Source organism: Vipera berus, assembly GCF_964194415.1.
Source record: "Vipera berus genome assembly, chromosome: 13".
In the NCBI taxonomy this organism is placed as follows: Eukaryota; Metazoa; Chordata; class Lepidosauria; order Squamata; family Viperidae; genus Vipera; species Vipera berus.
In genome coordinates this window covers 17970273-17997194 of record NC_138216.1, presented here as the reverse complement: position 1 = coordinate 17997194, position 26922 = coordinate 17970273, and the positions used below count along the sequence as shown (strand labels likewise).

Below are 26922 nucleotides of genomic sequence, written 5' to 3'. Positions count from 1 at the left end.
TTGGGGAATTCTGAAAGTTGAAGTCTATACATCTTAAAGTTGTTCAGGTTGAGAAACATCAACATCAATATTATATACACTACATTACACTACAGTATATAAATGTGACTGGATGACGCAAACGGGGGACTCTCCAGGGCGGGGGCTATTTCGCCGGCCAGCCGATCGTGGGAAACGAGCATTACGCGGATCCCCACGTACACGGATCGTTGGGTCCCTTTCTCGATAGTCTCGCGAGTAAGACTGCAATTCCCATGGTGCCGAGGGGCTGCTTCCGCCCTCTAGCAGACAACACCCCCCCCTTTCCGCGAAGGACTACAATTCCCGGCGTACCTTGCTTTTCTCACCACGCGATAAGGCGCGTATCCCCTTTGATTGGGTGTCGGCAATAGCGTCGCCAATAGGAAGAGAAAGGGGCGGGGAGAACGCCGTTCGCCCAGCCTCCCGAGGGCCGCTTCCTGGCCCGGCCAATGGGGGAGCGCGTTGCTGGCCGGTGCCGGCGACGTCGCGCTCTGAGGGGAGCTCGGCGGCCTCGGCCCGGCATGGGCGGCCCGCGCTCCTCTCCCGCGCCCTTCCGCTGAGCACCCGCGCCCGCCATGGCCGGCCCCTCCCGAGACCTGCCGGGCACCGACGTCCTCGACGAGGCCGTGCGGAGCACCTGCGACGTCGCCTCCCATTGCAAGCGGTGAAGGAGCGGCGCGGGGTGGGGGAGCCCTCTCTGGCCTGGCGCGGCCCGCTGAATCCGGGGAGCGATCGTGGCGCCTAGCCGAGTCTGGGGCGTCGAACGGGCCGGGATGGGAGACCACTAGGAAATCCCGGGAAGGAAGGTCCCAAAGCCCCCCGGAGCCCGAGGAGGAGGTTTGAGGCCCGAGGCTCCGGCCACGGGGGTTATAATCCCGTTTAACGCCGCCTGGGAGCTCGGATCAGCTGCAGTTGCAGGAGGCCCCGATTTGAGGCGACACCCGCAGCCAGAGCCCCGACGCGTCCGCCTTCCTGGGTTGCGCTCTTTCGCTGACTCGCTGGCCTTTCCTCCGAGGGATCCTCGGGGTGTTTTGGCCCTTCCTAGCCCCAGCTTGGGAAGAGTCAAGTCCAGCTTAAGGGCTGGAGGGAGATTTGGACCGCAGTGCGGCGTCTTGACTTTTTCTCCAGCCATCTAGAGGAGTTTTTTTTAATGTTGTTTGTATGGGGGGGCACTAGGATTGTAGGTGATCGCAAGTTGGTTATAAATAAACAGCATGAATTGGTTGCCAAATTGAGAAGGGTACTTTCCGCCAGCATCACTTTAAGGAATTTCTGTATGTTCCAAATCAGAGTTCCACAGAGTAATCATTCTATCCTCCCGTTAGTAGCCCTAATAAGCAGGCATATGCATAGAATGAAGGCTACTGCTAAGCTTGTAAGCCGCCCTGAGTCTTCGGAGAAGGGCGGGATATAAATGGAATTAAAATAAATAAATAAATAAAAATTATAGCCTCAGTTATTGTGCCATGTTTTGGGGCACCCCACTTAATGTTTTTAAACAGAAGCTGTTTACACATTTATAGGGGGATGCTGTAATGTTGATTTTTGCCATGAGCATGTATTATTTTTTTTTATTAAAAAGTTTTAAAATTTTTTAATAACATAAACTCCCTCCCCCTCCCCTCCCCCTTGCCCTCCATAACCCTCCCCCCCCCACTTCCCAGAGCTGAATACAGGGTATTAACTTTACAAACTTAAGCTAAAATATGCTACCTAACTAAAAAAACATTAAATTCTATCGCGCTTTAACTCCCCTTAAACATAACTAAATTACTAACCAATAATGAATAACTGATAATACATCATGTGTAACTAATACTTATTCAAATACTAAATGAAACCTTTTAGTCCCATATTTATTCTGAATATATTCGATCCATCTTCTCCATTCCGCCATGAGCATGTATTTTATCTAATCCTATTATGCTAGCTTTCCTTGCATCCAGATATGTACAAACCTGGTTTTTGATCCAGTGGTTTTCTCCTAGAATTGATAGTCCACAGTTTTCCACTCCTACCTGCTGTTCAGACCAGCAGCTGCCATCTTTTAAACATGGAATGGTAGTATGAATTAGCCTAATTTATTTACTGTGGATAAGACCTACTTTTCTAATTTAGATTGATACTCATAGGGTAGAATTTTGTTTTCAGTGGAATAGGAATTTGTTAAAACATTGTTTTTCTTTCTGTGGTCAGATATGCTGTAAGTGTTGGTTACTGGAAAGACCCTTACATTGAATATTTTGTAAGCCATCCAAAAGAAAGGAAGGCACCTGAAATCAGCCGTGGTACGTTATAAATAAATATGTGTGGGGCGCTTTGTTTTGCTTCATGAATGTATGGCAAAAGGAAGAACAGGAGAGGTGGGAGGATGGGAGCTAGCTAACAAAATTATTTTCAAATGTTTTCAAAGCTAAAATTTGTCCACTAATTGTTTTTTCCCCTCTTTTCCTAAGGGTATTATGCACGGGTCCAGGGAGTTGGTCGTTTACTTAAGGCTTTCTTAGAAAAGACAAAATGCAATTGCCAAATTATAAATCTTGGTGCTGGCATGGATACTCTGTTTTGGAAATTAAAGGTGAAATAACTTACAATGTTATCTCAAGTGTGATCTCTAATTATAATTTCTTAAAGATTTTAGTTTTTTTTCCAACTTTATTGATTATATAATGAAGTTAGGCAAACTGGTATCCTGTAGATAATTTGGATGCCACCCGTCATCAACTCCATCCAATATAGTTGAAGTCAAAGGATTATGGGGCTTGCCATCCAAAATATCTTAAGGACACCAGATTCTATCTTACAGTAAAACAATGTAAGCATGGTTTATGTTCCAGAGAATTCAGCTATTTGTTCTAATTCACAGGACACTCTGTAGCTTACAAAGCATTTTGTTGGTGTGTATCAGTGAAAATAGTTTCTAGAAAATAACTTGCAGCCATTAAGCTTGGTCATGGCTGAGCATTTCATGATCTATAGCAGGGGTGTTAAACTGCCGGCCCACGGGCCGGACACGTCATCTGGAAGCCGTGCCCACCCCATTCCCGGCAATGGCGAAAAGGTTCCAATATGTTGCGTTACGTCACGTGACATCGTGAGTTTGACATGTCTGATCTACAGAGTGCACATGATAGTAAAAAAACCCTGCTCCTTGAAGTCTTATCTACTTTTATTGTAAATCAATGATCTTGAATAGGATTGCCAGGAAGAGGGTAAATCAGTCCATCTAACATCTCTCGAGCAAATTATTGGGGATTGGGTCATTGCTTCCATATTTTTTCCAGTTTTTTGCTTAGTATAGGTGGGGGATTAGGTTTAGCAATATAGTATGAGCAGGAGAAAGACATGTCTAACTGTGATTCAAGAATCCTAGCCTAGCAGTCACAAAAGTCGAAACCTAAAGCAAAGTTATGGGATGTTTCTTTTGCCCTCAGTGAAAATGTTGGAATTTATCTGTTTTCCTCCCTTTTCAGGATGAGAATCTTCTTCCTTTGAAATACTTTGAAGTTGATTTTCCATCTATAGTCTCAAGAAAAATTCATTACATCAAGTAAGTGCTGGAATCTGTGTTATGTTTGAAACTGAATGAATGCATTTGTCTTTGAAGAAAAATTTTAGAGCAAAATGACTAGAAGTGATACTGAAATAGTCACATTTTAATTGCTTTGTTGTGAAAGTATGTAACAAGGAGTATACGTAAACTCTTATCTGCTATCCTACAAATTGCGCTTTTAGAATGTTGCCTGATTAAATGTGACTGTACTACTATGATTGCTTGATGGAGTTTTTGTACATTTCTGTCTTTTCACATCTCCTGTTTGCGCTAAAGCAGGGGTGTCAAACTGCTGGCCCGTGTGCCGGATGTGTCACGCAGAAGCCATGCCTACCACATTGCTGGCAATGGCAAAACAGTCCAGATACATTGTGTGGCGTTATGTCACAGTTTGACATGTTTGCTCTAAAGCAAGAACTCTGCATAGTAGTTGCAGTGTGCTGTTCTTTTTGTCAGTATATTGGATAGGTGATAGTTCATAGACTTGTAGATGCTGTCACCTAAAGTTGAAGTGGATAGGGGTCTTTTTTTTCTTTTGGAGTTAATCTGAAAATAGGAAGGTGAACTTTAATTATAATTTCATAATGATTTTCTTTAAAGCTGCTATGATTACTTTGCAGAAGATTGTTTTAAATAAAGCAGGATTTTTTCCTTCAATCAAATAATTATGAAAGCAAGTTCTCACATAGTTAAAAGCAAACAGATAATCAGTTCAATCTGTTAGCAAAACAACTAACAGGAAATCTGCCTTTCTCACACGAAGGAGATAATTCTAATTCTTTGCATCATGCTGCCAGAGAAGGCAATAAAAAATAAAGACATGCAAAAATGACCACAAATAATTATGCAGCAGTTTATAATAAAGTCCTACATGCACATCCTAAAGAGGAGCCTTTGTCCAGGTTCGCCTGGTGCGCCAATTACGGCCCTATCTAGACCGGGATGCCCTGCGTACGATCACTCATGCACTCGTGACCTCTCGTTTAGACTACTGCAATGCTCTCTACATGGGGCTGCCCTTGAGGACCACTCAGAGGCTCCAACTGGTACAGAATGCAGCCGCGAGAGTTGTGTTGGGAGTCTCCCGATACTCCCATGTTACACCTCTACTCCGTGAGCTGCATTGGCTCCCAGTTGTCCTCCGGGTAAGATTCAAGGTGCTGGTAATGGTTTTCAAAGCCCTACATGGCATGGGTCCGGAGTACCTTAGGAATCACCTGCTGCCAGCGTCAACGTCCCTCCGTCCAGTGCGCTCCCACAGAGAGGGCCTCCTAAGGGTTCCGCCGTTCGGAGAATGCCGTCTGGTGGCTCCCAAAGGGAGGGCGTTCTCTGTGGGCGCGCCTGACCTATGGAACCGTTTACCGGTTGAGCTCCGGATGGCTCCCGACCTTCGCTCCTTCCGACGTGACCTAAAAACATATCTGTTTGAGCAATCCGGTCTGGTCTGACGGGTTCTGTTTTAATTATTGTTTTAAGGTAATTTATCTTCTACATTAATGTTTTCAATATCTGTATTTGTGCATTTGATATTTATGTCACTGTTCACCGCCCTGAGTCCTTAGGGAGAAGGGCGGTATACAAATCAAATAAATAAATAAATACTGTAAGATATCTAAATAGGATAGCCTTGGCTTATAAATGCAATAAGTCAATTATATCTATAAAAAATACTTTCATATTTTATTGGGTTTAAGAATTAGCACAGACCAAAGTATTGCCGTAATAATCAGAAATATATCTAGAAAATGTAAACATTTTTAAAACTATATTATAATGCAGATCTCTTAAAATGTAAAAGCAAACTCTCAAAGACAAGCATGAAAATATGTTTACTTTCTAATAATATCTGTAAACTAATTGTCTAGCTTAAGTGTCAGAGAATCCTGATAGGTTCAAGCCAAGTTAAGCAATGTTTGGTTTGCGAACAGAGATTTATAGCCAAGCCCTGGTCCAGGTTGCCTGGAGTGCATCCAGCGGGATGGTGAGACAGAATTGCTTGAATGTTGTCTGTATTGGTAAAAAAGGATGAATGGCCTTAATTATATGATCCTGGGATTTCAAAACAAGCTCAAGGTGTCTAAAAGTACTTTTAAAGAATTTTTCTAATTATAGGTAGTCTGCGACTTATAACAGTTCAATTAGTAACTGTTCAAAGTTACAAAAGCACTGGAAAAAATGACATGATTATTTTTGACACTTCGGACTATTGCAACATCCCCAGGGTCACCTGATCAAATTTCAGATGCTTGGCAAATGACTCGTTTCCGACGGTTGCGGTGTCCCAGGGTCCCCTTTTGCAACCTTATGACATACAAAATCCTCGGGGAAGCCAGATTCACTTAACAACTGTGTTGCTAACTTAACTGCAGTGATTCGCTTATCAACTGTGGAAAGGAAGGTCGTAAAATGGGGCAAAACTCACTTAAGAAATCTCTCACTTAGCAACAGAAATTTTCAGCTCAATTGTGGTTGCAAGTCGAGGATTACCTGTGATTTCCGCCGTACAGATTTGCAGTGGATACATTTATTCTGAACAGTGAGGATTGCACCGTCTTTCTTCTTCCTGAAAACATCTCTGTTGACTTTGCCTTTCCTGTCCGGCATCGCCTGCCGATGTTTGTCTCTGGGAAAGTCCCTTCGATTCAGACAAGCACAGCAGTGACGTTCGGCCTGTACTTTGTTGCTGTTACTTGGTCCATGCCGAGGGTGGTCCTGCAGCCCGCTCTCTTAGCTTGTGTTCAGGAAGTCCAGAGCGTGGGAACAATGAGGCTTTCCCTGCTGACTCCTGGGCTCTCTTTTCTCTTTGTCCTTTACAGATCAAAACCTCCTCTCTCCAAACCGATCACGGAAAGCCATTCAGGGGAGACTCTTCTCATAGGTGAGTCCCTGTTCCAGCCGGGCAGCTTTTCTAGACTTCTCTCCGCTTCCCCTGCGGGCTAAGTGCGGGTGTTTGTTCTTCCCTTGTTTTTGCCTCTCCCTGATCAAGACCAGAACAGGAATTCAGTGCTACAAAAAAAAAAAAAGTTTCTGTGGATTTCATTTGTAAAATTCTGAACTAGCCTCTCCCTTAGACCTTTGTCAGTTTTAGGATCCAGGCAGTTGGCTTGTTTTGAAAGACACGATTTTGCTCTGTTTGCTCATCCCCTGCACTGGCATCACTGGAGTGCCTCCCATCGTGACTGGAGCTAGTGATACGGGTGAATTTGTACTGGGGAGTTTCTTCTTTTCCAGGGTCTAACCAAGATTAGGACTGGGATCAGAACCCCTCGGAAATCCTCTGTTTACAGGTCCTTCCACAGGACTGTGGCTTTCAGGGCTCAGTGCCCCCAGGTCCCTCCTTTCCCACAAAATCAGCGTGCTCTGCTTGTGTCTGCAGCTGATGAAAGGATGTAGGATCTGAGCTAGGCTTCTCTTACCTGAACTCATGCAGGAGCAGGCCCGTAAGTGGGTTTGGAGCATGCTTCCTGCTTGATGATGGGGGCCTTGGCCTTTCTTTTTTCCTGCCAAGGTAGGTGCTCTCTGACTGCTTCATGTTAAGACTGATCTGTGCGTTCCCCACCCCAGCCCCCCATTAAGTGGCTTGTTATCAGCACTGGTACCGTAGTTTTTAAGAACAGCCTCATATTGTCACATTTCTTTAGCAAACCTCCAACTTTTCTCAGGTATCAGAGGATCTGTGGCTGGCTTTAGAGTTTTCCTTCAGTGGAAAATGTGGACATTTGAGGCTGCTCCTCAGGTAGTCCTTTGGAAGGAATTAGCTGTTAAAAGGGCTTGCCAACCTCTCTTCTCCCCCGGATGGAGAAAAAAGAGCCTCGGAGGCGGAAATTGCAAGACCTGCAAGGTTCCTTCCTTGGTTTTTCGGACATGGCTGTCATTGCCCTCAGTTTGGGAGCATTTAAAAATGGCTCTCCCTGTTGATTCCTGCGCAGATGCCCACTGTCTGGATACCAGCCGATATGCCATTGTTGGAGGTGATCTTCGAGACTTGCCCAGACTAGAAGAACAACTGAAGAAATGCCACATGGATCCAGAGTAAGATGGGGACTGGGATCTCTGGGTGGCTCCCACACCCTGATGGCATTCAGGGAACCCTTAAAGATGGCCTGGCTTTTCTCCTGGGCCTGGCTCGGCTGGTTGGGGACCCGGGAGAAAAGCCAGGGTGTGTGGCTGTAGTTGCCCTGAGCCACCCTCAGTTTTTGTTACTTTCTCTTTTATTCTTTTACATTTATCATATTCTGCCATATATTCTTGGCTCTATGGCACACTGCCTGGAGTCAGGTGGTGGCTAATTCAAATAAATGTGTAAAGGGCATTTCTGAACACACAAGACAATCTTTTCAGGACTTCTTGCAGTACCTAGAATCGAAGTTGTGGGGGGGGAACCCTGAATTTTTTCAATCCCTTGCCCTTTCTCCTTTCTCTGTTTAAAAGTTTGCCAACGCTCCTGATGACGGAATGTGTGCTGATCTACATGACCACTGAGCATTCAAGTTCCCTCATCAAGTGGGTGGCAACCACCTTTCAATCTGCCATGTTTATCAATTATGAGCAGGTAAGTCGAGTCTCCCCCAGTGCCCATTTCAGCGCCCAAACCAGGAATGAAATAGATCGTGGGAAAGGGAGAGAAAGGCCCTGCTTTGCGGGCATGGCTACTTCAGGGTTAGGACTTGGTGAGGTTATAAAGCCATTCCCCCAAGAGGGCATTATTCTTGTCTGTGTTTGAGTTTGGCTATCTCTGCGTGGCTTCCCACAGTGCCAGAGCAGAGATCTTCTCAAACTGGGTTAATTATTGAGAAGAGCTTCTGAGTCGGAGGTGGTTGAACTCAAAGACAAAACACCGGAAACAATCTTACTTTTTATTAAATATTAATCCATTGAGTTTTAACATGCTGGTGTTTTAACAATGGTGCAAGCTGCATCTTTATAAAAAGGGAGAAACCTCTTAGGAAAAATGAAGGTGACAGATTTGATACTGCAATTTTGGGTATGGAACCAGTTACAGCTGGAAATGAAAATGCTATTTATAGTGATCCAGGGTAACAAACCCTTTTCTCATAAAATTGTTGGTTTTCAACATAGGACATGTTTCCAATTTTCAGTGTTATTTGACCCTTTTGCGAGTGGGAGTGCGGTGACAATTATTTGGGGTCATACTGGGTTGCTCTGTGAGCATTATGTTATTTTATTTTTTAAACCTGTATAACATCCAGCAGTTGTGCAGTGTCAGGTAAGTAAGTTCTGATTTAAGTATTGAGAATGGTGATTTCCTCCAAGTATTGGGATCCCACTGCTGTGTGTTCTGGAATGGGAAGAAATTACCTTTTTTACTCTCAGAAGGAATTGAAAAACTGGATTTTGCCATCTGTTTGCATTTATTGAAGCCTAAGCAGAGTTGAGCTCTCAGGACATTCCACCTAGCACAGACATGTCAAACACAAGGCCCGGGGGCCAGATCCGGCCCACAAAGTGGTTTCATGTGACCCACGAAGCCATCCTGGAAACAGTGAGGGAACGGCCCCCACTGCCTTGGCCCTGGCCCAGAGACCCTCCTCCTGCCAGAGACCCTCAGATCTGTCCCACTCCTGCCCAGGCCCCCATAGGCACCCTTGATGCGAACGATGTAGAGCTGGCCACGCCCACCCAGTAGGCCATACGCACTCTAGTCACGCCCACCCAGTAGGACACGCCCACCCTGGCCACACCCACCTGGCCCCCTGAGGGCAACCACAATGCTCATGCGGCCCTCAATGAAATTGAGTTTGACACCCCTGACCTAGCAGGAAGCTCTGGTGCAAAGGCCCTCATTGCATATTGCTGTTGCTTTAAATCACAAGTCTACAACAACCGTCACTACTAATGCGATACCTGCTACCCGAGTGCCCAGTGCATTTGCTATTTCCAGCTGGGAGTTGTGAGAATCTGTTTTCTAGGGGTGCATCTAAGAACGAAAGGGGGGTTCTGGGCAGAGATTAAAAAGATACATGTGGAGCAGGATTATGGACACCTTGAATGTTGCATGATGACTGCATCCTTCTACCACTTGCTGGAGCAGCCAGGAGTTCCAGGGTTCCACGTGGAGCTGAAAACTGCTGCTCTTTTAAGAGTTGTCTTAAATTTAGCGAGTCGGCTCCGTAATGCCTTTTTGGGTTTTCACTGAAACCTGAAAAGCTGGAGGTATTCTGTTGAATTTCAGAGAAGTGAATCTGAAAGCCCAACAGTGTTCCAGATTGTTGTTGGGGCAAGCAGAGTCTGTTAATGTGTTTCCCCAAAAATATTTTTTTGACCAAAAGACCCCTTAGGGCTTATTTTGGGGGGGATGTCTGACTTTGCGGCCATCTGCCCACTCCATCGCACCATCTGGTTACTTGCGGTCGCAACAGGGCAGGAGAGCGCATGTTTCATCGGTGCCACCGCCACCAGGTGAGGTGAGGCAGGTGGGGGGTGCAGCTGCCCCACATGCCCCACACCGACTTACCCCAGGGCGCCACTCCCTGCTTGGTGACCTCCCCCCGCCTGGTCAATGACCCGCCTCTTCCCTTTCACTCCCCTCCCGAGCCGGACTGCCGTGCTATGGAGGATGGGCAGGGGAGGCTCGATTGCTTTAGCGGGTCCCCCTCTGACATTTTGGAGCCAGGGGGGAGTGACGGTGAAAGGCCTCGGCCGCCACTGCGCATCAGCCACGTCCACCGCTGGAGGGGCTTTCTTCTGTCCCCACTGATCCTGCCGCGCCCTGCCAATCACCTGCAGCTGCCTCCCCCTGCCGCTTTGTCTCTGCGTCATGTTTCGTTGCACTGCCGGCTCCCCATTCGCCGCCTGCATTGTATGGTTTCAATGGTGGCAGCTCTGGAGATCGAGGGGGAGGCGGTCTTGGCTCGGGAGGGGAGCGAAAGAGAAGAGGCGGGTGGGCAGCCGGGTCATTGGACGGGCAGGTAGGATGCCAAGTGGGGAGTGGCCTGGCTGCGGGGGCCCTGGGGTGCGTGGGGCAGCTCCCCCCCCACACACTTGCCTTGCCTCACCTCGTGACTGTGGCACCGGTGCTGATAACCCTGCCCCATTGCGACCACGAGCAACCAGATGGTGGGATGGAGCAGGCGGGCTCTTAAGTAGGGCTTATTTTGGGGGTAGGGCTTATGTTTAGGTGCAAGCCAAAAAATCAGGCTAGGGCTTATTTTCTGGGTGGGTCTTATATTCGGGGAAACAGGGTAGATGCTCATTTGTGCGCTTGTGCTCTAAACGGAGAGACAGCAGGTACCCTTCTTGTGCCCTTTCCAGGTGAATATGGCCGACCGCTTTGGGCAGATCATGATTGAGAACTTGCAGAGCAAGCAGTGTGAGCTGGTTGGTGCAGATGCTTGCAGATCTCTGGAGACCCAGGTCAGATTTCCTGGACAATGGGACTCTGCTTGGTAAACTTCCAATAAAAGAAGAGGGCTTTGCCCAAACTGTAATGCCCACTTTCAGGTCCCAACTTCACCAAGTACTTTGCCCTGCATGCTCCATCCCATAAGACAGGCGTCCCCAACCCCGGGTCGCTCCACGTCCCGCCAGAAACTGGGCCACACAAGCGAGCGAAGCCCCATCCGTGCATGCGCAGGATCCAGGCAACACACGAAACCGTGCCCCTCCCAGTCCCTGGCGCCCAAACGGTCGGGGGCCCTTGCCGTAATAGGCCTTGTTTTGGAGAGGAAAGGGGGTTGCTCGTGCTGACGTTCTATAGAATCCAGCTGACTGGCCTTGTGGCCCTCTTAGTCTGAGAGCTGCGCTGTTTTTCTCCTTAGAACGGTCGAGTTGGTCAGGGCCATTTGAGCCCGAATCTAAACGGACCGTGTCCCTGAGAGGGGCCAGTTCAGCACTTCCTTAAATGCTGCTTCTTGTTGAACTCTTCCTTCTGTGAGGAGATTTTTCATGATGTTCAACCAGGTTTTGCTTTCCTGGAAGTTTTATCCATGATTTTATCCATTATGTATCCATTATTGGGAGAGAGAGAGAGAGCAGGTCTTGATTGTTTTCTTTGTGACACCCTTTCAGAAGTTTAAAGGTTAAAAAAAAAAGATTTTTTTTGAAAATTGAAAAGGAATTTTCAAAGCTAAACCCTCCTAGATCCTTCAGACTGTTAAGTCTGCGTGGTAACATCCTGTTCTAAGAACTTTCAGACCCACTGCTTGGCAGTCTGTTCTAGTATTTTGCCCAACTACAGTATTAAGCTGAATGTGAGGTAACCTTTTGACTGATTTATCTTCTTTTTGAGTCCTGGAAAATTTGCCTTTAACAGATTTTTCTACTGCATTTCATTCGCAGAAGGAACGATTCCTGCAACATGGCTGGGAAACAGTAAATGGTCTTGATATGCTGAAGGTCTATCAGTGTTTGCCACCCGATGAGATCAAAAGGTAATCTCCTCATTGGGCTGTTTTTATTCAGAGAGAGAGAGAGAGAGAGAGAGCGCAGACACGCGTGTGCATGTTAGTATATCTGTTCACACAAAGCATGTGAAAGCTAGTTTGGAGTAGTGGTGAAGGTGCTGGCCTAGAAGCGAGGAGACGGTGAGTTCTAATCCTGCCTTAAGCATGAAAGCCTGCTGGGTAGGTGGCTTTGTGCCAGCGACACTCTCAGCCCACCCCACCCCACTGGGGTTTCTTTTGGTGCGGGGGGGGGGGGGAGAGAAGACAAGAATACTCTGTAATGGATAGATAGTGGTGAAGGTGCTGGACCAGGAAGAGGGAGGCCCAGTGTTTCCTCAGCCATTGAAATTCCCTGCAGAAAATTCCCTGGGGGACTCCAGGCTGGTCCCTCCCTCTCAGCCCTAGATTTGAAAATTAAAGAAAAAATCGTATCTGCTAACTTGCACTGAAGCAGCACAGTAAACAATTGTGCGTGACCTTCAGTGAACAGGCCTTCCTCTGACTATGGTTTGAGCCAAGGTGATAATGATGACAAAGACCACAGAGATTGATAATGGTGATACTGATAACACAGTTTTAAAATTACAGTATAATATATACTGTATATGCAAAACTAGGTAGCTGCAGTGCATGCTAGGGTAACCTGACATGTTTGTTTGCGATAGAAAGAGATGGCAGGTAGCCCTGAACCAGCCACGTGCCTGGTGGGATAGCTGGAGGTACTCTGACCTTAAGCCCTCCCAGCCGGAACGTGCGGAAGGACAGGCCACAGAGTGAGGCGCCTGGTGCTGATCTGAAGGCCCAAGATCAGGCCGAACGAGGGATTGCAGTACTTGAACCAGCCTTGTTCCAAAGCAGGAACAAGAAACTGAATTTGGAAGGGAATAGATAATTTACTTCCATGTCAATTACAATGCATTTGCTACAAAATTGATGTATTTTTAAAGTACCTAACTCCTAAAACTGCCAGACTTAGAAGACAGGGAAACAAGAATCCTGCAGTGTAGTCTTAACCCAGGCTGAGGAATTCTGGGAGTTAAAGTCCACAAGTCATAAAAGGGCCAGGTTTGAAGAGCCCTGTCTTAGCCAGTGTGCTTTTGCCAGGTGAGGTTGATTGGTGTGTCGAACCCAGTGAGCAGAAGCATTCCCACTGTTGAGCTCATCTGGGTCTCCAGAGAGGAGAAATGGGTCAAGGGGTGTCTCCAAAATGCATGTCCAATTCTTCTGAATGCCGCTGATTCTTTGATCTTGGATGAAACATCTCAGTGGATCCCTGTACTGTAGATGTTGAAAAGCAGGACAGGCTAAGCCCTGAAGTATCCTACCTATAAGCCGAAGAGTTGTGGAGTGGAAATTAATTCTAAAATACTCTTTGGTTTTGTAGCATTTTTGCTCCAGCAAGCCAAGGTTTTGCACCCACCTAAAAGTGAGTACAAACACTGCAGACCACCTGAGAACCAATATGGCCTCAGCTGGCACCAAAGTGTAATAATAGTTTTATACTTTTTGTTCCAGTAAGCCTTAATTGGTTATCCTACTGTTTAAAGGTACCAAGATGTCAAATCAGGATTCAGATGCAGTATCTAAAAGCTCAACATTGTTATATTCACCCCAAACTAGGAATGTGCAGAACTCACTGATAACTTCAGGAATCTGCCCCCGGAACGACAAGCTCTGGAGGGGGAACGGAACATTCCAGGGTTCAACGGAACGTTCTGTTCCTGAATTGGTGAGTTTGCACATCCACATCCACAACCTTTGCCAAAGTTTTCTGCAGTTTGTTCCATCAGGCCCAGATTTTCTGTCTCTTCCCTCCTCTAAAAGTGGGTAACTGATACTCGGAGAACCCAGAATTTGTATTTTTCTTAATGGACTGAAAACATTGGATGGGTTTCTTAGGTGAAAAGAGAGCGAGTGAGTTGTAAAGCAAGGATGATAATGGAGAGGATATGACAGTCATATATTGTACTTGACACTTATGCTTCTTACTGACGCTTCTTACATTAATAGGAAATGTTGGACAAATGAATACTGCATGATCTGGAAATAAATTTTAGTCTTATTATCAGGGAGAAAGGCAGCAATTGCTCTATTTGGAGAAATTTGGCTCTTAAGGCCTTTTGGTTCCATATCTGACATTGGGATTACAGTTATGTTATCAATGAATAAATATTGGCCCTTTGGTGTAGAAAGGAACAATGAAAACATGTTTTAATGGTAATTTGCAGAGCTATTCACAAATGTCTGTTAAATAGAACAGAACAGAGGTACATAATTATGTTCTATTTAACAGACAATTTATGTTCTTTCTATGATGACACTATGATGCAAGCCTCTTTAGAAATAACTTAGATTCATCCACCCGGCCGACGCCTTGGTGGATGCCTGGGAAAGGGCTGCCACAGAGGCGCTCGACCGTGTTGTACCCTTGCGACCCCTGACCCGGCGCAGATCCTGGTGGGCTCCATGGTTTTCTGTGGAGCTCCGGGAGATGAAGCGTCGGAGACGAGGTCTAGAGAGCTGTTGGAGATCCAGCCGGTCTGAGTCTGACCGGTTGCGGTTAAGAACGTTTACAAGGTCTTATCTCACGGCGATGAGGCCAGCGAAGTCTAATTACTTCGCTGCCCTCATCGCATCCGCAGATAATCGCCCGGCCGCCCTGTTTAAGGTGACTCGCTCCCTCCTTAATCAGGAGGTGAAGGAGGAGCCCTTGCAGGGGCGAGCCGAGGAGTTTAGCTATCATCTGGCGGACAAAATCGCTCAGATTCGAGCCGGTTTGGATTCTGACTGGGCAGAGACTGACGGGGAGGAATCGAGCGGTCTAGAGAATGTTACCTGGGGTGAATTCGATCCTGTGACCCCAGATGAGGTGGACAGGATCATGAGGAGACTGAGTTCCGCCACATGTTTATTGGACCCGTGCCCCTCCTGGCTGGTATATGCAGCCCGGGAGGAGACACGAGGCTGGTTCCAGGCAGTAATAACTGCTTCCTTGAGGGAGGGTACCTTCCCTGCCGCCTTGAAGGAGGCGGTGGTGAGGCCCCTCCTCAAGAAGCCTGCCCTGGACCCAGGTATTTTGAACAACTATCGTCCAGTCTCCAACCTTCGCTTTCTTGCGAAGGTGGTTGAGAGCGTGGTGGCACTTCAGCTCCCTCTGTTCCTGGAGGAAGCTGATTACCTGGACCCGTACCAATCGGGCTTCAGGACCGGGTACAGCACGGAGACGGCATTGGTTGCGCTGGTGAATGATCTCTGCCAGGCTCGGGACAGGGGTTGCTCCTCTTCCCTAGTCATGTTAGATCTCTCAGCGGCTTTTGATACCATCGACCATGGTATCTTACTGCGGCGTCTCAGGGGGTTGGGAGTGGGAGGCACTGTTTTACAGTGGTTCTCCTCCTACCTCCTGGGCCTCTCGCAGTCGGTGTTGACGGGAGGGCAGAGGTCCGCCCCGATGCCTCTCGTTTGTGGAGTTCCTCAGGGGTCGGTCCTCTCTCCCCTCTTGTTCAACATCTATATGAAGCCGCTGGGCGAGATCATTCGTGGTTTCGGGGTGGGGTATCATCAGTATGCTGATGATACCCAGCTTTTTCTTTCCACCCCGAACCAACCCAGTGATGCCCTCGAAGCGGTCCGGGTTTGGATGGGGAGAAATAGGCTTCGTCTCAATCCTGCCAAGACTGAGTGGCTGTGTATACCGGCATCTCAGACTAACCAATCTTTTCCATCCTTAACTATGGGGGGTGAGGTGTTACCCCCCGTTGATAGGGCCCGCAACTTGGGTGTCCTCAGGGTACCGCCGGTCAAGGATTGCCGACGGGCGATCCACAGGGGGAGGGCGTTCTCTGTGGGCGCGCCTGCCCTATGGAATCAACTGCCAATGGAGCTCCGGACTGCCCCCGACCTTCGTTCATTTCGCCGGGACCTAAAAACCTGGCTCTTTGAGCTATCTGGTCTGGACTGAGGGGTTTAATGTTTTTAAATTGTGATTTAATTTTTGTGGCTAGACTTAATTTATTTTATTTTAATTTTATATTGGATTGTTTTTAAATTTTGCCTTGTAAACCGCCCTGAGTCCTTTGGGAATAGGGCGGTATATAAACCGAATAAATAAATAAATAAATTTAAAGTTTTACAACATAAGAGTTTGCAAAGCTATGTTTGGTTTACTCCATATAGGCTCAGATCAGATAATTGTCCTGGTAGATTTTGAAAAGGATTTGCCAGTCCCAGGGCTTTTCCCTGGTCTCACCATAACTATGAGACTTGGCAGAAGCTGATGGAATGCCCTGGGAAGTCTCTGTCAGCCTCAAAACAAATAGCCTTGTGGAATTAAAAGCACAGAAAAGTGAAAGCATGGTTTTAAGAAGTTGCTGCTGACTCTGCTGGAACAGTTTTGTGGGCCCCTGGCAGTAATACAATGCTTAAAAAGGTAAGCATCTGAAAAGCTACTTTGTGCCTACCTAGTATAAAAGAGGAAAAGGACAGCAGTGGGTTTATCAATTGAGCTACATTACTTTGTAATCAGTTCATTAAGTGTACACTTAATATAGTATAACTGAAAATACTGTATTTGAACTAAATCAGTCTAAAGCTGTTGAAATGCACTTTAATGACGTTGAGTCTGATCACATGCCAGTTTTTTATAGTGCGCTTTTATAGCTAAAAACCGATACACCGTGCGAGCTTGCTATTTTAAAATAGTAAAAATGGTCAGTGGGGCCAAATTGATTTTGGGGTGCTCTGTAGCATAACACACAATCATGTCAGCTACCCACTTTGGCGAGGAAATGAAACCTGCAAATGCTGGTAGAAAAAGGAACAAAACTAATATAAAACTTTGGCCCAGGTTTTTGGTAAATACAGCAATGTTGGGGTGTGTGCCTTAAGGGCTTCCATTGAACCCCAGTTTAAAACGTCTTAACCTTGGGGACACAAGCTGGGCTTTATTGAGCAAAACTTTGGCTGTGTTGGTTTTATGGTACTCTGTAGCCCTCACAGAGGGCACATCGATGATCCATTCTTCGTTGTCGTTCAGAAACTGATGGAAGAAGATAACTGTAGTATAAAACTTGGAGTGGAAACCAAATTTCAGAACTTTTGGTTTGTTACCCGTTCTATTAATATGGCTCGCCAACTCACAGATGGTGATATAGCAGTTCAGGGGCACCACCAGGTTCCTCTGTTGGCCTCCCTGGACTGGCCCCCATAGAAGTCCTGAAACTTCCGACTCCTGTCAGAGTCTTGAATTTTGGGTTGGGCTGATCCGTGTCAGGAAGCCTGGCTCGAAGCTGCCCAGTGAGCTCTGGACCTAGCTAGGAATTTGACCCTGGCTCTAGTCCATCCTGGTAGCTCCTTCCTCTCCTAAGTACCGTTTGCGTCTGCTATCATCTCTCTCGTCATCTTCCTTCCTTCCTTCCTTCCTTCCAGGATCGAGGCACTTGAGTTCCTGGATGAGAAGGAGCCGTTTGAGCAGCTCATGCAACATTACAGCCTGTGCTGGGCTGTCAAGGATTCCCAGAACTTAGGTAGGCTCCTCTCTCTCGCCTCTTCCGAGCTTGGAGGACTCGTACAGGCTGTCTGATCTTGGACCGTTCCAGACGGCTGGCATTTGGGAAAACACCTAGCTTGTTGCTCTGCCTGGAGGCAGTTGGTCCACATGTGTCTTGGCTTAGAGTCAAGATTTTTTTTTTCCAAATTTTTATTAAGAGCTATAAATGAAAGGGGAAAAAATCAATATAACTATTAAATATATAGAAAAATACAAGAAAAGGGAAAAGAGAGACATAAAAAAGAAGCAGCTTTCCCCTTCATCTCAGCAGGTAAAAGTAATTTTATGAGCTGTGACTGTCTCAAAATAATCTCTCTTCGCAACCTCGGCTCTTTTATGACTCATGGACTTCAACTCCCAGAATTCCTCAGTCAGCTGAGGAATTCTGGGAGTTGAAGTCCATGAGTCCTAAAAGAGCCGAGGTTGCCTACCCCTGCCTTAGGTAAAGAAAACAAAGTAAAAAGGTATGTCAGTGTTTTGTCAGTAAAAGCCCCATAAAGGCAAATATAACTATTTATTTTAACTCTGGCTGAACAAGCCGATCTTACAAACCTTATTTAAATACTTTTTTAAAAAAAATCTTTAAACCGTTCAAAAAGAGGCCCAGAGGTAATTTGCTGATCATCTGTTTCGAAGCAATAATTTTTCAGAACAGATTTCTTTTGTATCAACAAGTAAAATTTATCCTTTTGTTGTCAAGAGAAGCCCTTCCAAATTTTAGCAGAGCTCTTTTGTATATCCAGAAGAAAAAAAAACTAGATTAGCTTCCTGGTTTAATATCTATTCATCTCCTTTAGGGAATAAGTCATCTATCATATTCATTTGTATTACATTTAAATCCCCCTTCCATTTAATTTCATTGCCATCCATTGCAGCCCATTCTTCTTTTAAAACTTCATAAGGACGTGCTCTATCAATTTCAACATGTATTCCATCCATTTGTCCAAAAGCTTGCACTATTCAAAAATTTATACTAAGGTATTCAGTAGTTTGTACTAAGGATTTCAGCTCCATTTTCTTTACCCTCTGGCTCTAGTGCCCAGTTTTCAAGGTCTCCTTAGCATTAAAAAAAAAGCAATCTCCATTTACCATGAAAAAATATCTTTAAATATTTCAAAGCTATAATTCCAAATCCCTCTGACCTCTTAATCCGTTGTTAACTTTTCAAAATCCATACACTAAGCATCCTTTTGCTTCACGGTCCTAAAATCATTTTTTTAAAACATTTAAAATCAAATTTATACTATCTTCTTTAAGGACACAGAAACCTATCCAATGAATACAGTAAAACCTTGCTGGTCAAATAGCTCCAATACAGAAAAAATAAAATAATGCAATAGGCTGATTAAGATATAAGGCTCGGTTGAGGCTGCTCTGCAAGTGTGAGCTTGATGTAGTCCCAACTCCCAGCACTCCATTCGTAAGCCAACCTTAAAAATGGCGGTCTGCTCACCAGGAGCGGCTGTCCGGAGCCAAGTGGACAATCTCAGCCATCTCCCTTCAGACCCAGCATTTGCCCATGACTCTCCTTGCAAAAGCCAGTAAGGGCTCAGCTCACCTTGGTGCTCCCGGCGAGTGTTTTGCTTACACGAGGGTTTTTGGATTGCATTGGGAGGAACTGGAAGATTCTGCTGAGAGTTTGATGGGCTTCTAGGGGAATCTGAGGGCAAAAAATGTTCACCCAGATTTTTCTGTTACCGTACTTTGCTTCTTGATCTGGGGTTTGGGGAAACAGATTTTTCTGGTTAAAAAAAATGTGAAAGCCCCCAATTCTCCCCTATCTTTCTACAGGCCTTGCAGACATTACTCTGTGACGCATTTGCTCCAGTGGAGCTCCAGGTGAACCTGCTGCCCCCTCCTGGTGGGCCTCTGCATGCATCCGCTGCCCCCTGTACCCATGAAGGTGCCCGCAGGCGAAGATGAGCCTTGGAGCGCTGGCAAGCACCCTCCTTCCCCCCCTCGTGGCACGTGACAGCCTTTTGAATAAATTACTCTTTTTGTGAGCAGCTGAAAAACAAGCGAGTCTCTCCCTTCTATAGAGGTTTTTCTAAAAAAAATACTATGAATGGAAAGGGATTCAGATTTCTTCTAGATGTGCAAGTGATGCTGTTGCCCTCCTCAACTTGCCGGCTGCCTCAGAACTGGGCTGAGGATTTCAACCGGGGCAGGGAAGGGCCCCCCGTTTGCCGTCGGCAATGCTTAGGGACCCCCCTCCTCCTCCCTGGCGTCTTGCGTTTTTCTTCCTTTCTGAAATAATGTTCCCGGTGCATTTCCACCCTCTTCTGCCTTGAGTTTCTGGGCGTCTTCCGTAGGACTCCGCTTTCCGAGGGCTGGCTTCAGTCTGGGAAGCTCTCACTCTCATGGAGGGGGAAATCCTGCTGGCTCTGAGCTGCAGCTTGTGCTGGCTATATGGAGACACGCTCCCGGCCCTGAGAGGGTTAATAAATGGTGAAGTTTTGTAAAGCTGTTTCGTGCCTTTTTTGATAACTCCAACAATCATTTGATTGAACTAGACTCTGGGTGCCCCAATGCAGCGGGCCCAAAGTGCCAGACGGCACCACCGCACGGACATTTCCTCCCTCTCCAGGAAATGGAATTACTTCCCTTTGTTCAACCTCAACTTCCCTTCGCCCTGTGCGCTCCCACAGAGAGGGTCTCCTCAGGGTGCCGTCGGCCAGGGATTGCCAGCTGGCGGCCCCCAGGGGGAGGGAGTTCTCTGTGGAATCAACTGCCTGTTGAGCTCCGGATGGCTCCCGACCTTCGCTCTTTCCGCCGTGACCTGAAGACTTGGTTGTTTGAACAGGCCGGCCTGGACTAAGGGTTTGGGTTTATTTTTAACTATTTATTGTTAGGGCTAAATTAATTTAATTTTACTTTTAACTTTTGAATGTAGTATTTTATTGCCCTGTACAACCGCCCTGAGTCCTTTGGGAGAAGGGCGGTATAGAAATTTAATAAATAAATAAACCTAAAGGAATTCCCTTCCCCTGCTGGAAGCAGAATCCCCCCCTCCCCAGAATTTTCCTCCCTGACTTTGTCCTTTGATCACCTGGCCCATTTTCTTCCTGCCTTCAGAGAGATTAAACAAGCGCTCTTCCCAGAGTGGCCCCCGAAAGGGGCTAACCACAAGCTAACTGGCACTCAAGACCCTAACCATGTTCACCCCAAAGGCTTCCTTCTGCCAGTTGGGGCACACTGGTGGGGCTCTTCTGTCAGACCCCAGAGCCTCTGATTCCTAACCTGAGACCTGTAAGCATCAACCTGTTGCAAATGTTTCCGTTGGCACCCAGACTCCGTGTCCCACCTAGTTTTGTATTCCCCTTTATTTACAGAGTCAGAAAGTGTATGACCGTTTTCCCTCTTGATGACTCCTCCATTCTTTCCTTGAGTTCTTCCTTCATGCAGGGTGGGCTGAGATGATAGACGAAACAGGCAGCCCCCCCAGTTTGCTTTCGGGGAATGGTGGCCTTCTGACATTGTAAACATGGGGCTCACCAGCCTGTGGAGCCCAGGAATTCTCAATTTTCTAATGATTAAGTGACAGGTAACCAGCAACCTGCAGTGGGTCTGGGAGCAGGATAAGTGCAAAGGAATGATGAGGACAGGTGTTGTGACACTGTGTGTGCCCTGCTGGCCAACCTCTGTGGCTCTTGAGGGCTCCAGAGGCTGCCCTGTGATTCCTCAGAAGTTCAGATTTCAACCAAGAGAACCTGTTTCCCATTTCCCAAGTTCTCTTCCAGTTAACCCAGGTGGACTGGGAGCTACAGTGACTCATCCAGAGAGGCAGCAGGCAGGTGTTTTCTTGGGGGCTGGGAGTTTCCTGCATCAGAACAGGGCAAGTGGCCTGGTGGCGCCCAGTGGTGTGGCCTGTATGAGAACTGGGGAAGCAAAGAGGATAAGAGGATTGAATTAGGACAATGAAAACCTTGTTCCAGGCAGCGGCTTCTGTCTGTAGGGAGACCTCTAGAGGTGGGCTGCTCCCTTGCACCTGGCGTAACAGCGGTTCCCCAAGGACCGCAAGGGGGCAGCACTTCCGTGGGGGTGGAGGAGCTGCTGGAGGAGGATGGTCTGTGGACAGCTAGTACGGTCAAGAGTCACCAAAGGCCAGAGTGGAGCAGCAGCGGGTCAAAAGAAGTTGCTTCCGGCTCTGTACGTGACCCTCCTGGAGGGTCCAGTGAAGGCTCACGGCTCAGCTGCTGTCAGCAGTGGCCACCGTTGGCCCAGGCACTTGCCCATCTGATCCGTGGCTGCTTGGCGTTGAGTCTGAAAGTCTGGAATGCACCTTTGACAAGGTGAATGTCATGATGCCGATGAATGAGACAAATCAAACAAATTGCATTGCCCTTTGGTCCCTCCCTGATTTGCTCTCACCTTTGCTTTCAAAGAGATACTTGGGAAGGACTAGGAAGCTGATAAATTATTTTTATTGGGATGGTTCAACAGCTGCCAAATTCTTCAGACATTGGAACAGTTGACCCTGCATATTTTCTGCTGGGTTGTTTACCTTCTAACCTTGGCCTCTACAACGAGATAGAAGCCCTTACCTGCTCGGGGAGGTGCACGGTGCTCGCGGTCACACCTGTTCCAGCAGCATTGGGGGCATGACTTGGAAGAGTGGTGTGACTGAAAAGTCCTGGCTGGAGACATCAATGGGGAAGAAGTTGCAAAGGTGCTTCTTTGTGGGAATGACTCGGCTGTGCTGCTAAAAGGAACCTTAGCAGAATAAGTGTTAGAAGGGACCTTGGAGGTCTTCTAGTCCAACCCCCTACTCAAGCAGGAGAGACTATATCAAGTGGCCGCCCGGTCTCTTCTTCAAAGCCTCCAGTGATGGACTACCCACAACTTCTGGAGGGAAGCCATTTCACCGGTTTATTCTTCTCGCCATTAGGAAACCTCTGCTTATTTCAAGATTGCTTCTCTCCTTGATTAATTTCTATCTGCTGTTTCTTGTCCTGCCTTCTGGTGCTCTTTCCGGTGCTTCAGGAACTGTCGAGTATTCAGGTTCCCCCCATTCCCCCAAACTTCCAAATCAGGTGGGGGGTGGGTGCACAGCTGGAAGTTGAGTCGGCCCTGAGGTCCAGTGGGCCAACTGTCACTTAGAAAGGTCGGCTGTAGCTGCGCCAGGGAGTAGCTCTTCTAGCTCCACCCAGATCCCCTGTAGGAGCAACGATGGAGCTGAACTGGGGCTCTCTTGCATGCATAGCAGGTGTTCTCTTGCAAAAGGCATCCCCCCCCCAAAGAAAACACAGGCTGAAGCTGACCCAGGAGCTGAAATAGAAACTGCCACGATTGATTTCTCCAGCTGCAAAATAACAGTGCCATTTTGTGGGATCCTTGTGTTCTCTGAGCTTGATTGTTTTATTGCAGATGTTTCATTTACCCAAGTAGGTAACATCACCAGTGCTGTTGATATTAATTAGTGCATTGATGATGTTACCTAATTGGTAATGATCGCCAAGAAAACAACCAGCTTCAGAGAGCACCAAGGACTCCACAGTTCAACCCCAAGCTGCAAATAATTTTTTTATTGGTAATGCCGATTTGAAAGCAAGATGCCCGAATCTTTCTTCACTTCTCCACATTTTATGGGGCAAACCAGTATTTGCCTCCTTGCCCCACTGCTTCCCTGTGGAGGGACAGCACTTGAACCCCCCACTCCCAGCTTAATGGAGGGCAGGTGTCCATAGCAACCAAAGAGCCTTGGATCCCACTTGCCAAGTTGGGAAGGGCAATATTGGTGAAGGGGGGGAGCATAAAATATGTATTTCCCCAGAGTCAAAATCATCCAAGGTCTTGTGTGTGTGGGGGGGGTCTGCCTCATTCAGCTACCTCAGCCTCCCTTGGAGAATCCTTGCATCAAAATGCTGCTTGTGGCAGAGCATCAGCTGGGCACCCAAAGCTGAGAACGGCCCCAAGTCTGTTCCTGAAAAAGGGGGTGGGTGAGAGAATTCTGTGGTGCCAAGGAAAGAAAACTGGGGTTTGGGTTGCCATGGCAAAGCATGGTTGCCCTTGACGTGCTCCAGCTTGGCATCCTGATTGCCTGCCATGAATTCATTGTGCAAACATTCCCTTTTGTCCTTGACTGGAGAGCTTTTGCTGTGCCTTTGCATTCCTGGGTCCCTCCTTTCACGCCCTGCAAGGCTCCTGGCAGCTGCCAAGAGCTCTGTGGGACGCTGGCTTTCTCTGCCCCTCCTTGTAAAGCCACCCCAATATTCCTGAAGCCGGGGACTCCCCAGCCACTCGGGCAGGGCGTGGGTGTCTCTGCAGGGGATTTCCTGCTTGGAGGATTTTCTCTCTCTGCACACCCCCCCCCCAACGCACACACATACAAAGGCAGCTGCCAAGAAGGGGATCACAGCAACTGAATGCTGAAGCGCTTACAGCTTCTGGAAATAGCTACCCTGCTCCAACTCAGCCCGGCTTCCCAGTCACCAAAGATTATCTAAACATGCAGGGTTGCTTCTGCAATGCCACATGTACGAGGTGGTCGATGGAGGACAGAGATGCATATACACACAGGCATTGCGCTGCACATACTGTACGTTGCATATACGATCACAGGCACAGATACACGCTGCTGCTATCTATGATCTGCATCCAGAGGCAGGAAATTTCCGTTTAATTTACTGTCACCTTTAGTCAGCAAATAAAACAGAAAAAAAGAGAATGAAAATGCATCCCATGCAAATATGCACGTCCCCAATCCATTTTAAATCTTGCTGGGGATCCCCTGCTGAAACCTTGATGCTAGATAATCAAACTTTGCAAAAGGGCAGGTTGTGTAACACTCCTTATCAGTGAGCAGAATGTAATGAGAAATTGGGGGTTACTTCCAGAATAGGAGGACTGGGGTTTGACCCAAAGTCCGATAAAACTTGCAAATAATTTATGTTGCTGATTCTACCCTTTTTGCATCGGGAGCAGTTTGCAATATCTGCCCTGTGGCCGGGCTGAAGGAAGGGCATCCCAGCCAGCCCTGACAAAAGGCAGCTGCCGTCTCTAGCAAGGCCTCCACATCTGCAGATGTGGTTGACAAAGTCAAGAGGGCAACTGCATTGGTGTGATTGAAGCCCTTTGTGCCTTTTATGTGTGCTGCTCCTGCAAACCACACTCGACCCACTCTGGTGTGCAACATTTCCTGCAGCTTTCCTGCAACAAGCAGCCCCAGCATCTTTGCTGGATGGGATTTCTGGAGAGGCATCTGGTCAACCTCTTTGGCCTGACTCACAATAAACATCCTTCCAACCAGATTTGGGCAACATCTTTTTCTCTTGACCTGCCAGACCTCAGGTTGAGGCCTAACTTATTTAACATGCTTGGCAAGGCATGTTTCCATTTGAGTCACCATTCCAGGCAGAGACGACCGGCTTCTCAAAGGTCAGCCGGTCCGGGAGTGCCCAGGTCAAGCTGGCCATTCAGTTTGGCATTTAGCGACATTTAGTGATTGCGTTTTGAGCGATGATCCCTTTTGAGTGGTTGGTTTGTCCTGAACCTTGGGCCTTAGATCAACAGAGTAGGAAGGGACCTTATAGGTCATCTAGTTCAACCTCCTGCTTAAGCAGCAGACTCTGCACCATTTCTGGCAGATGGCAGTCCAGTCTCTTCTTAAAAGCCTCCAGTGATGGAGCACCTACAGCCTCTGGAGGCAAGTCATTCCACTGATTAATTGTTCTCGTTGTCAGGAAATTTCTCCTTAATTCTAGGTTGCTTCTCTCCTTGATTAGTTTCCATCCTTTGCTTCTTGTCCAGCCTTCAGGTGCTTTGGAGAATAGCTTGACCCCCTCTTCTTTGTGGCAATCCCTCAAATATTGGAATGCTGCTATCATGTCTTCCATAATCCGTCTTTTCATTAAACTAGACATAGCCAATTTCTGCAACCGTTCTTCATACGTTTCAGCCTGCAGGCCCCTAATCATCTTCGTTGCTCTTCTCTGCACTCTTTCTAGAGTCGCAACATCCTTTTTATAGTGTGATGATCAAAACTGAATGCAGTACAGTGAGTCCTCAAGTTATGAATGTAATGGAGCCTGCCAATTACATTCGTAACCTGAGAATTCATAGGAGTGAATCACGTAACTTGAATGCAATCACTCTCTGCTTTCGCCCACGCATTCATTAATCGAACGCACGGGTCATTAAGTGCACACGAGGTATCTCAGGGTGGGGAAGGCCACTGGGAAGGGGCTAGTGCAGGGACAAGGCCACTGCGTCCAGCCACCAAAGGCCTCCGCCCACCCATTGAGAGACCCCATGCCACCGTCCTGCTCCCCTCGCTTGCCAAAAGCACTCACTCCTTCTCCAGATTGCAAGAAGGGCTCCTAAACAATCCTACTCTCCAATAGTCACAAGGCAACGGAGCGCAAAGAGGAGCTTCGCCCAGACAGCAACCTGCGTAACTTTGGGACCCGCTCGTAAGTACTTTCGGCGTGGGATGTCATAACTTTCAACATTCGCTAGGTGAATGTTCATAACTCGAGGACTACCTATATTCTAGGTGTCGTCTTACTAAGGCTTTATAGAGTGGTATTAGTACCACACATGATCTTGATGGAGTCCCTCTGTTAATGCAACTTAGGATTCCATTGGCTTTTTTGGCTGCCGCCAGCTTGGTATCATCTGCAAATTTGATGAGTTCCCCCTGTATTCCCTCATCTAAGTCGTTCATGAAGACATTGAAGAGTCCTGGGCCCAGGACAGAGCCTTGTGGGACCCACTGCTTACCTCCCTCCACGTAGACATGGATTCATGTAATGTAGACTGGCCATCAATTTATTTATTAGAATTATTAAAATTACAGTATATCCTACGTTTCATTCAGGAGATCAAGGCTGGTTACATACTGCACAGTCAGCCATGGTTATTCTGTGACTCAGTGTGTGTGTGTGTGTGTGTGTGTGTAGAATGTGGACCTCCCACCTTCTCCATCCACCACCCTGACCTGGAGGCCAAAGGGGAAGAATTGGCCTGGCATCCTCCCTGGAGCTTTTTCTATGGCAGAAGGACACTAGAACATTGGCCTTACTGGGGGCAGCCCAAAACCTTCACGGTGACACCATGCTGGCTTCCCGCGGCATTTAGCCTTGCCTAGACATACGTAGAGTTACATCAGTGCATATACCGTTCCTTCCTCTCCTGTGACAATTCTGTACAGTGGATTGGGTGAGCAAGAATGACCAGCCCAAAGTTGCGCAGTCAATCTCCATGGCGGAAGCTACAGTCTCCCAGGTCCCCTTGTGGCCCCTTTCCCGGGGACATCATCCTGGCTGCTTAGGGAATGTCGGGTTTTAATCGTGTGGTGAGAAAGGAGAAAGCCAAAAACCTCCACCTCATGCATCCGTTAATCAATCAGAATAGAGCTGGAAGGGACCTTGGAGGTCTTCTAGTCCAGCCCCCTGCTC

At 47.2% G+C, this 26922-nt stretch overlaps 1 protein-coding gene across 4 annotated transcripts; it reads left to right on the top strand.

The window, feature by feature from the left end:
- Nucleotides 1-451: 451 nt before the first annotated feature.
- LCMT1 (leucine carboxyl methyltransferase 1) lies at nt 452-20543 on the top strand. 4 transcript variants are annotated; one of them, XR_014027751.1, is made up of 12 exons: nt 452-685; nt 2218-2309; nt 2478-2599; nt 3495-3571; nt 6391-6452; nt 7504-7606; nt 8006-8126; nt 10847-10948; nt 11873-11964; nt 13597-13705; nt 17404-17501; nt 19316-20543. XR_014027751.1 is itself a non-coding variant. In XM_081337835.1 (11 exons), exons 1-11 carry the CDS (start codon nt 597-599, stop codon nt 19336-19338), a joined length of 981 nt encoding a protein of 326 aa, XP_081193961.1. In that variant the 5' UTR covers nt 452-596; the 3' UTR covers nt 19339-20543. The 4 variants fall into 4 exon arrangements, 1 of the variants encoding a protein (XP_081193961.1); XR_014027752.1 differs by lacking the exon at nt 13597-13705 and adding an exon at nt 13361-13402; XR_014027753.1 differs by lacking the exon at nt 19316-20543 and adding an exon at nt 13361-13402 and having other exon boundaries at nt 17404-17456.
- The last annotated feature ends 6379 nt before the right edge of the window (nt 20544-26922 follow it).

Coding starts and splice junctions, on each gene's coding strand:
- LCMT1 (XM_081337835.1), top strand. CDS start 597: ATGGCCGGCCCCTCCCGAGACCTGCCGGGCACCGACGTCCTCGACGAG. Junction 10,949..11,872: donor GCAGATCTCTGGAGACCCAG/GTCAGATTTCCT, acceptor TTTCATTCGCAG/AAGGAACGATTCCTGCAACA. Junction 11,965..17,403: donor CCACCCGATGAGATCAAAAG/GTAATCTCCTCA, acceptor CCTTCCTTCCAG/GATCGAGGCACTTGAGTTCC.